Source organism: Strix uralensis, chromosome 3 (genome assembly GCF_047716275.1).
Source record: "Strix uralensis isolate ZFMK-TIS-50842 chromosome 3, bStrUra1, whole genome shotgun sequence".
In the NCBI taxonomy this organism is placed as follows: Eukaryota; Metazoa; Chordata; class Aves; order Strigiformes; family Strigidae; genus Strix; species Strix uralensis.
Genome location: NC_133974.1, coordinates 20936280 through 20950329, shown reverse-complemented (window position 1 = coordinate 20950329; position 14050 = coordinate 20936280). Strand labels below are relative to the sequence as shown.

Genomic DNA, 14050 nt, shown 5'->3' with positions numbered 1-14050 from the left:
AAACAGTAATATTTACTGCAAGAGCATATCATATCTGCCATGGATTCCTTGGAAAAACATGAAAAAAAACCCCAAGTGTGATATTACGGATACTTGACATGCTTAATGTTAGAGACTGACTATTTTCAGTACTTTCTGCGCCAAATAATTCTGAGGATTTCAGCAACAGTGACCAAAACCAGCTTGAGTCCATAACAACATTCCTGGCCTTTCCTGACTACTATTTAACATCCTTTACCAAACTCTTTGAGATGGCTTCCATTCCTAGCATTAATCCTCTTTTCTTCTGCTAAGTGGCTTGGCCTTCCTTGCTGTCCAGCAAGGTAATTGTAGTTCCCACAATCTTCTCTCAAAAAGTATCTTTAAAATACATTAATTCACAGAAGGGAAAGTATCTCTTATAGTATAAAAGAACTATGTCATATGTGATACAGGTGACAAAAGAACAAAACTGAGTTGTTCTGAGACCTGTAAAATGAGGAAGAAATGCTTCCATAAAAAAGGTATTCAGGATTACATATATATGTTCATTATACATCAACTCTTTTGCTTCAAAAGAATTCTTTGTTAGTGGTGTTGTTTATATATTTCAGTTAAACAAAATTTCTGTGACTTAAGGCATTTGCCAGGACTGCAAATTTGATTCATGAGAATAGATATGGATCAGAAGAAATGATCGATCCAGTCTGGAATTTTATTTCATTTTATTATCTTCTGGAGGAACTGTAATAGTAGAAAAATAACTCCTACAAAAAAGGTTCTGTGCTTTTCAGGGTGAAAAGCTGTCATTTGTGTTCACTCTTTTAGGACAAATAATGCAAGCCCAGTGGGAATTGTGAATGCATATGATGATCAAAGTTTGTCCTTAATGCTGCACTCTACACACAAGAAGAAAAATAGGATCCTCTAACACCAACCAAGTAAAACTTATTTTTAAGAATCATTACATCTGTAGTGTCAAGAAGGATTCATACAGAGTCTGCGGTCACTGTGTAAGCTGCAGTACAGTGTGGACAATGCAATCTTTGAAATAACACTGTGAAAGGCAAAGGAATTCAAAGAGAGAACATGAAGAGTTTGGTTTTGCACAACCTGTGAATATGTTAGCAAAAGTGCCATATCCCAGATGTGAGACCTTCTACATCGTCAGGTCATTATGTTTGCAGATGTAAAGAGCTGCTGTACTACTGAGTTCACTATTGGTTCTTTGAAGTACCATAATACATAAGCAACCAGCTTCTTGGCACAACTGTGCCAAAACCAGGAGATGATTGGTATCAAGCTGGTTACAGAGAGTCTGAGTGAGAATCGGAATACAGTTCCAAGGCTACAGCACTTTCGCTCTGAATTTCTTCTCCAATTCACCTTATTCCAGAAAGAATTAATTTTACTGTATGATCTTGCCAGATAACGAATAAAAGAGGCAAAATCAAGGATTCACTCAGCATTTATCTGCAGACAGAAGGATGCAATGGAAATACAGAAAAGGCAACCTCTACACAGCCTCTTCTTGAGGATTGCAATCTGAGAGAAGCCAAAGTAGCACTGCTGAGATATCCATATATTCCTTTCCAGACCTGCTCCTCTGGCAAGACTGGAGAAAGGTTTAGTCACACATAAGCCCTGGAACAATTTGACATTAAATGGGCCCAACATCTCATGTTCAGCTAACACTGAAGGGAAGAGTAGGTAAATTAAAAATACAAGCAAGCAACCCCATGCCACATAAAACAGATTCAGAATGAAGCAGCATTAAAATCAGATGTGCTGAATGTGTCCTGTGATGCTCTTACTAAGGCCTGCAGTTCAGACCCTGAACTCCTTAAGCATCCCAACGTCCTCTACAGAATGTCTGCTTACATCAACAAAAGTTGTGTAAGGCAGAGATCTATAATCTGTCTCATCAATGGTGAATAATTTCTTTACACTGCATAAAGCTATAACTGAATCATTTGCTCTTGAAGGATCAGATATTTCACATTATCATTTAAGGCCTTTTATTTGTAGGAAAGTTAAAGTGAAGAGGGCTACTAACTGCTTAAAGTTAAACATAAGTTTCTAGACACAGCCTGGAAAGTTTACTGAGCTTCTGAGTTAAATATTCATAGAGAAGGAAGTCTTTTTAAATAGTTCTTTAAGGGGAGGAAAAGTTAGGTATGACATGTGCAACACCACCTCACATAAATGTAACTCTATTGACATAAAGTTATTTTTTATTTGTCCTGATGTAAACAAGCTCAGTATCAGGTCCTATCTCACTTCAGAGAATTCAAAAATAATGTTTAAATAATGCCCTTAAATTATACTGCCTATGAGCAGCAAACACCTTGAGCATGGAACACAGCAGCAAGCAAAAGTTTGCTAAACTAACACCACAGTCAAGTTTAAGCAATCGACCAAACAACCAACAACAAACGTGTACCAACTGTAATAAATTTGAACTTTTTCCACAAGAACTAGAGGTATCCAGAGGTTGTTTACTGGATAGCTGTTTCCCCACTCTACTCCACAACTTTGAGGTTTCCAGCTCTGAACTTCCTGTTCCAAATCTTTTAACTGCATTATTTCCAACAAAAATTTTCAGAGAAAATGTTTAGTCTGAATGTCTCTATATGAAATAATATAAACAGCTAAACACAACATGTTGTAGTTCATGCTTGCATCTTCAATGCAGAAAGAAGGTATCAATAAAAGTTCTTATGCTGTGGTTTGACCCAACCACTCCCAGGCTTGACCACTTTGTAACTAGACCAGAAAGGCAACTTTTAACTTCTTATCCAGAGGAAACCAACACAATGGCCAGGATAAATGTCTTCCAGCTGCAACTCCGTTTATTTTTTTCTGTTCTTCAGACTGTTATTGGTGAGATACCCTAGGCACGGGGTATCTTCTTTTATGAAGGAGACGAAACAATACAGCAATAGAGTTTATTAGCAAAGGGTTAAGATCTGCTTTGCCTTGTAAAACTGTCAGGTATTTACTCAGTTGTCTTCTTTGGCCCTGGAAAATGCACTTCTTTCCATGTACATTGTCCTAAGCAGTGAAATTATGCTTTCTGGCCTCTTAATTTAAAGCTATAATTTTATTCTACTAGATGTTTTGCCTGTGAGGTACATGTGAGTCTAGCTCTCTGCTCTGATTAGTACTGAATACCTCCAGTGTTCACCAAATAGATGAACACTTTTCTGCTAATAGTTTAAATAAATGAATAGGATTAGTGGTCAGCAGGCTGGACAGGCGACCTTGCTAACACAGATATGTTGTCTTAATTTGTCAAGATGTAGAGTGTCTTCAGCAGCAAGCACAGCTGGAAAGCTGTGAGCCCCCACAGTCTCCTCAGCACAGGTGCTTCTTTCATCTTTAGACTGGTGTTTCCGTGTCCTTTTCCTTAGAGAACATAAGTGCTTCAGAAGCAAATCTGATGAGGGGATCAGGAAGACAGTGGAGGGCACTGACAATCTTAATAGACCTGATAGGTGGATTTCAAATTATGAGGGCCTATGTGTCTGTGTCAAGTTCATGTAAGTGAAGGAAAAAAACAAAACATATTGCCAGATTTTTAAAAACAATCCTACAATTTAAAGAAGTTTAAAAAAATGTAGAACATCTATCTCTCTGTCCATGTTCTAGCTTTTATTTATTTTTAAAAACTGTATTATGTCTCCTTTAAATATACACTGCTATCTATGTTTTACAGCTCTTTTTGCAGTACATTCCACCTGAAAAATTAGGTGCAGTACCACATATTGGTATATTGTATATGCCAACTACATTGAGTTTAACAGAAAATGTAAGGGAGTGTCTAAAAGATTTATATATCCTACTAATTCATCTGTTGGGAAACTGCAATAGTTTTTGTAGCATCATCTCTGAAATGGATTTGATTGATGTATCAAATTTCCTGAGGTCTAGAATCAGCCTGACTCCTCCTGCCCCTGGCAGACTATGAAATACCTGGAGTACAAGCCATCTTGAATGTCTTCATGTGATATGGGCTAAAAGGTGCCTTGGAATATCTGTTCTGGGAGCTCCTCCAACAGAGGTTTCTTTCTATAACAGAAAAGCTTTGTGAAACAGTCTTTGGGACCCAACTACCAGAAGAGAACTCTTAGGATAAAGTACTTCAGTTTGCCTTGCAAATCAAATGCACCCTTCAGATTTCAATCTAAAGGTTCTCAGCAGTTGTCATGAGAGCAGGGGCACTCCAAAAGCAGCCTTTTCTCTTACTTCTTCCCATTTGTATTGCAATTTACAGGTTAGGCTATCGTAACACAGGTCATCTATCTGCCCTTTCTTTCTGGGATATATGGGAAACTAGAAAAATTCATCTTTCCTTTAGTGGTGGTGCTGAACATAAGGGCTTCTCAAATCTATTCATAGATAGATGGATAGATAGCTGTTCTTCAAAGAAATACAGTACATTTAATGGAAATTTAAAGAAGAATTGCCAGCCACTGGTGGGAAATTTTAAGCACTAATTTTAGTTCAATGGATTATGTACAGAAATACGAGCACAGAATTTGGGACTCATCTAAAAAAGTTTGGGGTTGGTTTGTTGGGTTTTTTTTAAATTGGTATTTTGAGATTTGTAAGAGTGTTCCTTTAGGATACACCTGTATTTTCCAAGTCCTTTAGTTTGTCAATGATGAGGCTAGAAAGATATGATTTTCAAAAAGGCTGAGATGGTTTCAGTGAATGTCCAAGTATTATCAGTAAGAACTGTATACCTACATTACCCGTATATTATCTATATCCTCTGAGAATCCCATCCAAAATTCACTTTCTTTTAACAAAAAGTATGGGCGATGAGATTCCAGTGAGGTACTTGAGTTTCCTAGGATCTACCCTTTTCTAACAGAAAACTGAATTTGGTCTAAGAAATGGTAAAATACCTTACCTTCCTTCTCTCTCCCCTTTTCCCCCACTAATTGCTTCCTCTGTGGAATTCCTCTGGAATTCTTCTATCACTGATACTTACGATTTTAACTGTTTTGTCCACCTAGACTACAGTTATTTACGGAAATTTTCTGAACTGCTATAATCTACAGCACAAATGACAGAAGCTTTTAGGAGAACTGTGCAGGCATCCTGGTGTCCAGTGGATAATTCTGCTTTTTCTTTCTAGGGATAGGAACACTAAGACACATTCATACTTCCTGCTAAGGTGACTTAAAAGGTGGATGGTGTTTTACTACAATATCTACATTGTAGCGAGCAGCAAGTGATTGAGACAACTAAATGCAGAGCTGACAGACCTAATTTCCCCATACAGTCAATAGATAAAGGCCAGTGCCACATTCAGACCATGTAGTTTTAGAACCCCTAACTTTGATTGCACTTTGTTTCCCTGGAAAATCAAGTCCAAATTCCACAGAGCTGCTTATGTTATGAGCGGAAAAAAGTGAAACATCAGGATCTCTTATTGAAATCAATGGGAAAAGAACTATCGAAAAAAATCTGATTTATTGGTTAGTTTCTAGACCTCATCAAGAACAAACTGTTATCACTCTCCACTCCTTGGCACAGACATAAGGAACTCCATACTAACTTCCTCATTAATTGCTAGTAACTCTTTCTTGTAAATCAGCTGTGCCCTAACTGGGATTGTTGCATAGTGATTACTACGTTGATTCTCAAAGGATCATGAAATATTTTTCTTATAAATTTCTATTATCATTTTTCCCATTTTATGGGGATTATTTCTAAATGACTAATGCTTGACATCAACATTCATATATATTTATTAATGTACATATATATTATTATTGGAATAGCATGAGATCCTAAGAAAAGCTTGACCTATATAAGTTTTAGTTCCATGTAATATGCAGAACAGCTAATGTAGGTACCTCTGTAAATTTTTTGCAGTTCTTAACCACAGCCTACTATATATGGAAGGAAAGCAGTCAAAAAGCAATGTCAGCCTCAGTAGATTGATTAGGACCACTAACTGCATGTGTAACTGTGTGGGAATAAGTAAACCACTGTGTTTTCACTATGATAGTAAAAGTAAACTCAGTATCAAGCCTGCTGGCTTGCCAGAAGCAATTTTCTTGAGCTCTTGAGTTTTGCTTAGGTTTTTTTTTTTTTTCCTTTTAGCATTTTTGATAGTGTAGATTCAAAGTTTTTCATGTCAGCTGAAATCACAGCAGCATAACCCAAGCACCAACAAACTCAGTCACCATTATCTCTTAAAGAAACTGCTAGACATCCTGCGCTTGCCCATCAGGATAGCAATAGCAGTTGCATATCAGCCTGATCTAACACAGCTTCTCTTCCAGATTCTGAAACAGCAGAGTTCCCTGCAAAAGGAAATGGCTTCCCTGCTGTATCAAACTCATGTAAGTTTTAAGATTGGCTATTTATGCTCTACCAATTTTGTTGGCAAATTTAAGCAATTGAGGAAATGCTACAGATTCAGATATCTAAGAAAATGCTTATAGCCACCCAGCTGGCCACCATCTTGCCCAAATGGAAAGAATACTTCCAAAGTCTTTCTATAAGATTTAAGATCTGACCTTACAGAATGCTGAAACAAAAGTCATACAACTTTCATACCTGGTTCCTAAGAGGAATCCAACTGAGGAGTGCTGAAAGCTTTTCTTATATATTTTTTGGTTAGAAAGGTGAATCTACCCAACCAAAAACGTGTTCCCTGGAAATGGGAACAAAATACTTTTTAGATAGCTCATTAATTTTTGCATGATTCTTTCATTTCACCCCAGTGCATTATGATGTCTGTCATCAGCATATGGACTCTTGAGTAAATGGACACTGATTACATATTTTGAAAATACTGGTTATATAAAGTCCAATATCCCAAAAAAGAGAAAGGTGAACAGTTTAATCACATTAATTTGGCTACTACTAGTGACCTGTATGTCTAATGGCATTTATGCCATGGTATGATAACCAAAAGATATGAATTTTAGAAGGACTTTATCTATGTAAACCTCTCACTATCTCTGTTTTTAATAGAATCAACTAAAGTACACAGCATTCAAGTCTCAAAGAACCAAAGTATATTGTAATAGTTCATTCTGAACAGTTTCTTGGGGTACAGGGAAGTATGGGGCAAAATTTTCAAAGCGAAGAGGCCCGTTTTTGCTCACAAAAATTATCTGCAAACTTGTGACAGCATTTATGTGGGCAACCATTGACATTATATAAGCAGATCCAGCAAATACACTTGCAAATGATCAGTACAGGCACCCAGCTGTAGCTGATGCTTTGCTTGTACCTTCGTGAATATTCTCCTGGTAACTGCATGCATTAATCCACTACTAGGATTATATTTTATGAAAGCATTTTTAGCACAAACACACCTCCACCCTCCTTGTTTGAAATACGAGTGCTGGTGTATTAAAAAATATTTGGAAGACAGACTTATTAAAATAAATGTTAAGAGAACACAGTGGGGTATATTTTCAGTGTGGAGCAGAGAGATTTAACTGCATGACTTCCATTAACTTTAATGAGAACCACGCAGCTAAATTCTCACACACCACACTAGAAGATTAACCCAGAAAACACACATTGTTTACTTTTTACTAATACTCTGATTATTACCACGTTCTTCCTCCTCCTCCTCTTCTTCCTCCTCCTCTTCTTCCTCCTCCTCTTCATCCTCCACATCTTCACCTTCCTCTTCATCCTCCTCTTCTTCCTCTTCAATCTCCTCTTCTTCTTCTCGATCTATCTCCTCATCATCCTCCTCCTCATCACCTTGCTCCTCATTATCATCAGAATATTCCTCCTCTTCTTCATCCTCTTCCTCTTCTTCCTCTTCCTTTTCATCCATCTCCTCTGTTCCATCAGTTTCATAGCACTCATCTACTGAAGAGTTGTCTGCTTTAACCACAAAAGGTTTTCTTTTGGGGGCTGGTTCTTGGGGTTGCTTATCTTGTGTTTTTCTTTTTTTTGCCAAAGGACAGCCATAAACACTGTGCAAAAATAAAAGACGCAGATTATTACATTATCCTGCAGATTTCTATAGGTCAGATTGTATAACTCATATCTTTTAGTCATATATTCTAATTCTACACAATTAGTTGCTGTTCCAAAAATGCATGTTTTCAAACTAAAATGCTGCTTAGGCAGTAATGACCAAGGGGGAGGACACTTACAAAACCTGTGAAATTGCAAACAACTATTATTTGCCTGAAAGTGTCACATGTACATGCCAGCATAACAGTTCCAGAACTGATACAAATGTGTGGTTTTTCTTCTCATTCTTTCCTCTCCTCTGCATGTTACACTCTTTTCTAAAGTAGATGAATATAGGTTAAAAACCAGCAATATTATTGTACTTGTAAGCTATCAGTACATCGGGAATAAAGCAACGCTTCATAATTTTGTAATATTCAGTAAGGTTTTGATCGTGTACAATTAAGATAGGTTTCAATGCTATTTAAATAATGAAAATATGACCACATTCTTAATGCTGTTATTTGTTGTTATTATTATAAATGCTTAATTGCTCTTAAATTCTCCACTGCTATACTCCATTATATGCTACGAGGCTGGAAAAATGGGAAAGCAAGCTCCCCAACACAACCAAAAACCAATAGTTTTCATGGCCAGTGTTGGAAGTGTTCTCGCCTTAAAAAAATCAAACAATAAACAAAATCCTTTGTCAGTGAAGGAAGTCAGACTTTTCAAAGTAGAGTACCACTACCTCATCGATCATTTTAATGCACTGTAAATAGCATTTTAGAGTTCTGGTCTTCTACCAGAGTAGCCACCTGTTTCTCAAAGGTCATATAATCTGTGTTTGTTGAATGTGATCACCCTTGTGTAACCCCTATAACGTCCTACACGGAGTGATTGCACAACAAATTACTTTCTGCTTAAATAACTTCCTCTGAACTTTTTTTATTGTGTGATTATAAATGTTCCTCAAGCTACACTGGTTTTTAGTCTTCTTTCTGTGAATAATAATGTCCTGGGACATTTAAACTCTTCTTTCTAGTTCTTTCTGTATATCTACTTATAACTTCCTCTTTTACATTATATTTTTGTTCCTTTTATCCAGATTACAAACAGTGAGGATCTTTATAATTTTCTTCCATTCTAGCAATGCTTCATATTCTATTGAGAAACCCTAAAAACCAGGGGATTTCACTGCATTTAGTACTACAGATGACCTCTTTGTGGTGTCTGCAGGGTCTTGATCTTGATCTGATTTAACTGCATCCCAGCAGCTATGCATTCCAGTTACTTAAACTGCTACTTAGGTAACAAGAATTTTATTTAAGTGCCTAACTTAGCCATTGTCTTACCTAAATTTTAAAGCACTTGTTCACAGGAAGGCTGACTCAGTCTGCCTGGCACACACATATCTAAGGAACATACAGAGTCACCTCTCTCTTTTTGTAAGGACTATAGGTGTCTTTAAAGTCTAATCCAGCATGCTTAAATTAAACACCTCCCTCCATTAACACTATCATGAAATACTGAGTAAATTTTAAGTACCTCCATCTAGCCAGATTCCAATCCTCCTCACTTGGGAGTGGGTACAGGGTAGCAGTCCTAACGGGATATTAGTTTCCAGACACCGATACCAAAGTTGAGGCCTAATGATGCAGGCTAGAGGGGGAATAGAATCATAGAATCATAGAACGATTTGGGTTGGAAGGGACCTTAAAGATCATCTAGTTTCAACCCCCCTACCATGGGCAGGGACACCTTCCACTAGATCAGGTTGCTCAAAGCCCCGTCCAACCTGGCCTTGAACACTTCCGGGGAGAGGACAGCCACAACTTCTCTGGCCAACCTGTTCCAGTGTCTCACCACCCCCACAGTGAAGAACTTCTTCCTTACATCTAATCTAAATCTACCCTCTTTCAGTTTAAAGCCATTACCCTTTGACCTATGACTAGACCCACATCCTCCAGACCCCAGGACCATGCTCCATCCAGCAGGTCACATAGCTGTCCTGGGGAAAAGCACCCTCTTCTAGAAGGTGAGCCCCTCTGCAGCTGGCTGCAAGAAACTGACTGATACACACACCAGGCGAGCAGAAGCCCAAACCTTCACTAATTTTAAGAGCCCTAAACCTGGGAAAGGAGGAGGCCTAAGCATCTGGTGTTTTCTCTTTGGACTATGTTTTGATCCAAAGATGCTTCAGTGTAAAACCTATAAATAAGGCAGAAATCCTTGTCCCTAGGTCACCACTGCTGCTCGCTGCCAAATGACTGTCCTGCCTCTTGTCCTGTGAGTCCTCCTCTTGGTTAGGACCCAGCTGCTCAGAATCATGAAAGGTGGGACATATTTTCATGGAAAATATCCTACATCATCACAGTCAGGGCAGAAACAGGAGTTCAATTTCCATCAGTCTGGACAGTCCCTAAAACCTGGGGCAAAATAGAAGCACTGTTTGTTGTAGTTCTGATCACACCAGGTTTATTTTGGCACTTCCCCTGGTGCTACAGGGGTTCGGGAGCTGTCTATTTAAACTCTCAGTATGGACCTCTGAGAGAAGGCAGATGAATTTTTCCTCAGAACTGGAATTTCAGAGTGTGTCTAGTGCCCACTAAAATGGCTGGATAATTACAGAGGAACCTGTTTAATTTAGGTGCCTAACAGGTTGCATCCTAGAAAACAGGAGTGGTCACATCCTGGGGCTCAAGCAGATTTCAGAAACGCGTATCAGTTCAATGGGATTTCAGCGGACAGGAAAACATTTACTGAGTGGATGTGTCTTGCTTTCTTGGTTTCTGCTCCTTCTCATTGTGATGAATATTACCCTCACTATAGCTTCTTCAATGCCATTATCATTAAATGATTTTCCTCAAAATCCTGATCTTTATTTTCAAGGATGTGAGTAGGCTTAGCCCCAGAAATCCCCAGGATTTCATTTCTTGCTCTTATTATAACCTTGTTAGAACACTGTAAGAGGTAAGGATGACACTTCACGCAGCTCTGAGCTAAAACCATCAAGGCTAAAGGGCACCAGTAGATGCATAACTGTGAAAACTTTTGGCCACCGGAGATGATGCAAACTTGAATTTTGTCACATTAAAGCCAGAACATTAATCCCACCCCACCCCAATCTTCATTAAGAACACTAAATACTTGTAAAAGTTTTTATCTAGTGATGCCCCAAAACAGTCCCCTTTGGAATTCACAATAGTCTGGGAACTGGGGAAAAAGATAATAGGATAACAAATACATCGATTTTGTTTTGAATTGTTAATTTTTGTATTTGACATCTAAGTATAATTGTATGACTTTCTAGATACAAATTATTGGTCAAAGGTAGAAAGAAATTGTTGTCATTGCCATTTTTGGTCATTAATCTTTTTTTCATGGCCTTATGCTTTTCTACACAACATTTTATAAATTTGGTGAGAATCTAAGACATTACTTGGAATTCAGGATCCCCTCGAAAATGTATAACTGGCAATGGAAATCGGTCCCAGTTAGCTGCCTGATCAGCCTTGATGCTTTTATAAATCTCATTAAATTTGCAACTCAGCTATTCAAGTAAAGTTGTGAATTTGAGTTAGTTTTTCACTTTATTTATCTATTCTCAGTCCCTTTGCTCATAGAATTAAAATTGAGGACACATCAGCACCTAACAGAAACAAACATTTGTATATTTTAAGGGTTGGGTTCACAACTAAGGACTTGGGAATACATCACTTTTTCAAGTAAATCAGTTATGTTATAACTCTGACTCAGCTTTTGTAAACTCTTTCTTGACTAGTTTGTACCAGATTCTTCACAACCCTGAATTTGGTTTTGCCTGTGCTCAGATTTATACTTTATAAAGCTACCATTACATGGGTTTTTCTTATAAAACATTTGAAACACTGTCTTGCACGGGCTTCCTTCTGCTCTTCACCTATATACCTCATATAGCTTATATACACCTCATGTATTACAGACTTCATAGTCCAGGAGAGTTAAAAAAAATCCATGTCTTTCAGAAACCTGGGAAACAGGCCACCAGACCTGGAGCCTACAGTTTAGCTGCCCTATTTTCTTTCTTTTCTTTCTTAACCTGTTTCACTCTCATCCTTTGTTTCATTAATTTTTCAGATTCTGCCTCCAGGACACTTCTCTCTGTTTCTGGCATGTTCCCTGTGGTCTCCCAGGCGAGCACATCGAGGGGAAGGCAGCACCAGCTTCCCAGCAGCCTCTGCCACTAATTTCCCCTTTGGACCGCATACGGAGACGACAGTTTCTTCCATTGACCTCTTGTTCCTTGCATATTTGTGAAATCTGTTATTGTTTGTCCTTATAGCTTCTGCAATTTTCTTTCCATTTCCAATTTTGCCTTTTGCAATCATCCCCTTATTTGCTTATTTTTTAGACTTGTTTATCCCTGCTCAAAGCAATGACCCCATTGATTTATCTGTCTTGCATGCCTTTATCTGTTCTTTTATTGCTCACTGTATTTCCCTGGTCAGCTGTGTTTTTCTTATTTTCCCCTCACGCTTCAGCTCTCTTGGCTTTCAGCAAAATATATATTTGGGCTTCCTGAAACACACTTTTGAATATTCCACACTGCTTTTCTGTGTGTCTCAGTCATCTCTGGTTTTCAGAATCTGTCATGAATAATTCTTGTGGAAAGAGCATTGCTGAATTTCATAGTGATAAGCTCCAAGAGGACATATAGACATTAATAATTGAAGAAATTGAAGAAATAATATATGAATTTATACTCCTTAGTTAGAAGATGATTTATGGTATTTTTTAAACTCTCACGCAATTTTTCTCCATTAAAAAACAGACGCTGCTACTCACAGGTACATTCAGTAGGACCTTTCTTCAGGAAATACATATTTCTTTCCCAGAGTTGAACTTGATTTTTGATGTATTTTATTACTAATTTAATATAGTTTTCAGCATAATTAGTATGATTATTCTTTCTAAGCTGTAACAATTAAACATATATTTTTAAATATACATAGTATAGGACCAGAGAAATACAAAGGATTTTCTAAATCAGATTACTGATTAATATTCTCCCCTCCATGATATGCCAACTAACACATCAAAGGTGGAACATGACACCTATGTCTGGAGGACACTTTCTTCTTAGAGTGTCTTATTTCCCTGCATGAATTAGAAAGGGAGCTATGTGACTAATAAAGGTTCAGTCAACTTTAAACGCCTAGTTTAGATAAAGTGATTCCGATCACCTGCTACATTTACCAGCCTTCTTTTTTCATTTGCATCTCTCTTCTATTGAATCTATTATTTCAGAAGCCTCATGCCATAAGATCCAAGTGAAGAAAAATAAGATGATAACAATATTATGCTCTAAATCGGAATAATTTAATTTTTTGAGGATTGTTATTTTTTTTTTTAATTTTCTTCTCATTAATACTTGGGAAAATCTTACAAAATGTTTTTTCAATCTAAATGTGTCCCCAGCAACAGTGCTCTCATTGTTTTCTTGTTTCATGTGAGAATTTAATGTAACATACACTGAAACACTTGGTAAGTAATAGAATCTAAAAATTTACTATATAGACACCTACTGAGGTTATCAAAAAACATTTAATGAAGCACTTGAGTATGTGAAGTGGTGCTGAGATGGAATTTTATCATATACTGTTGAGGATAGCAAATTAGGAACACTCTGCTTGGAATCAAACTTCTGCTTAAGGCTTCAGGCAGAAAGTTCCCAAGGCATTTGCATTCGTCCCACTGGATATCGTATTATTTTTGGTTTGGACTAGATAACTTCCAAGTCCATATATCCACATGAAGACCTTTAGGGTATTGAGAAAATTTTGCAGGTATTTTCGCATTTTGCAGGTAAGTCCTCCAACAAATCCAATCTTCAAAGAATGTGCAAACCTAATTAACTTGCATAACATTGCATCACATTAAAACACTCTCAAAGCAGTGACTACTTTTAGCTTTAAAAGGCTGATACTCTCAACTGATAGCAGTTGACCAGAAAATAAACATTTGTATTCCACCAAACTCTACAGCTTGAACTCCCTGCATTCCAGGAGCATGCCCTTCCCAGCAGACTATGCAGTATTATGAGGAAGGGCTGGTAGTGCTCTTGTTGAAACTGGACCCTTGA

The 14050-nt window shown here is 37.6% G+C and overlaps 1 protein-coding gene across 11 annotated transcripts in view; it reads right to left on the bottom strand.

Moving 5' to 3' along the window:
- The window catches only part of MYT1L (myelin transcription factor 1 like), a 314516-nt gene that overhangs the window by 97250 nt on the left and 203216 nt on the right, over nt 1–14050 (bottom strand). For all 11 annotated transcript variants that reach the window (XM_074861644.1, XM_074861643.1, XM_074861646.1 and 8 more), the window contains one exon: nt 7570–7943. In XM_074861644.1, coding sequence (XP_074717745.1) covers nt 7570–7943 — 374 coding nt within the window. The remainder of the gene's footprint in view (nt 1–7569; nt 7944–14050) is intronic.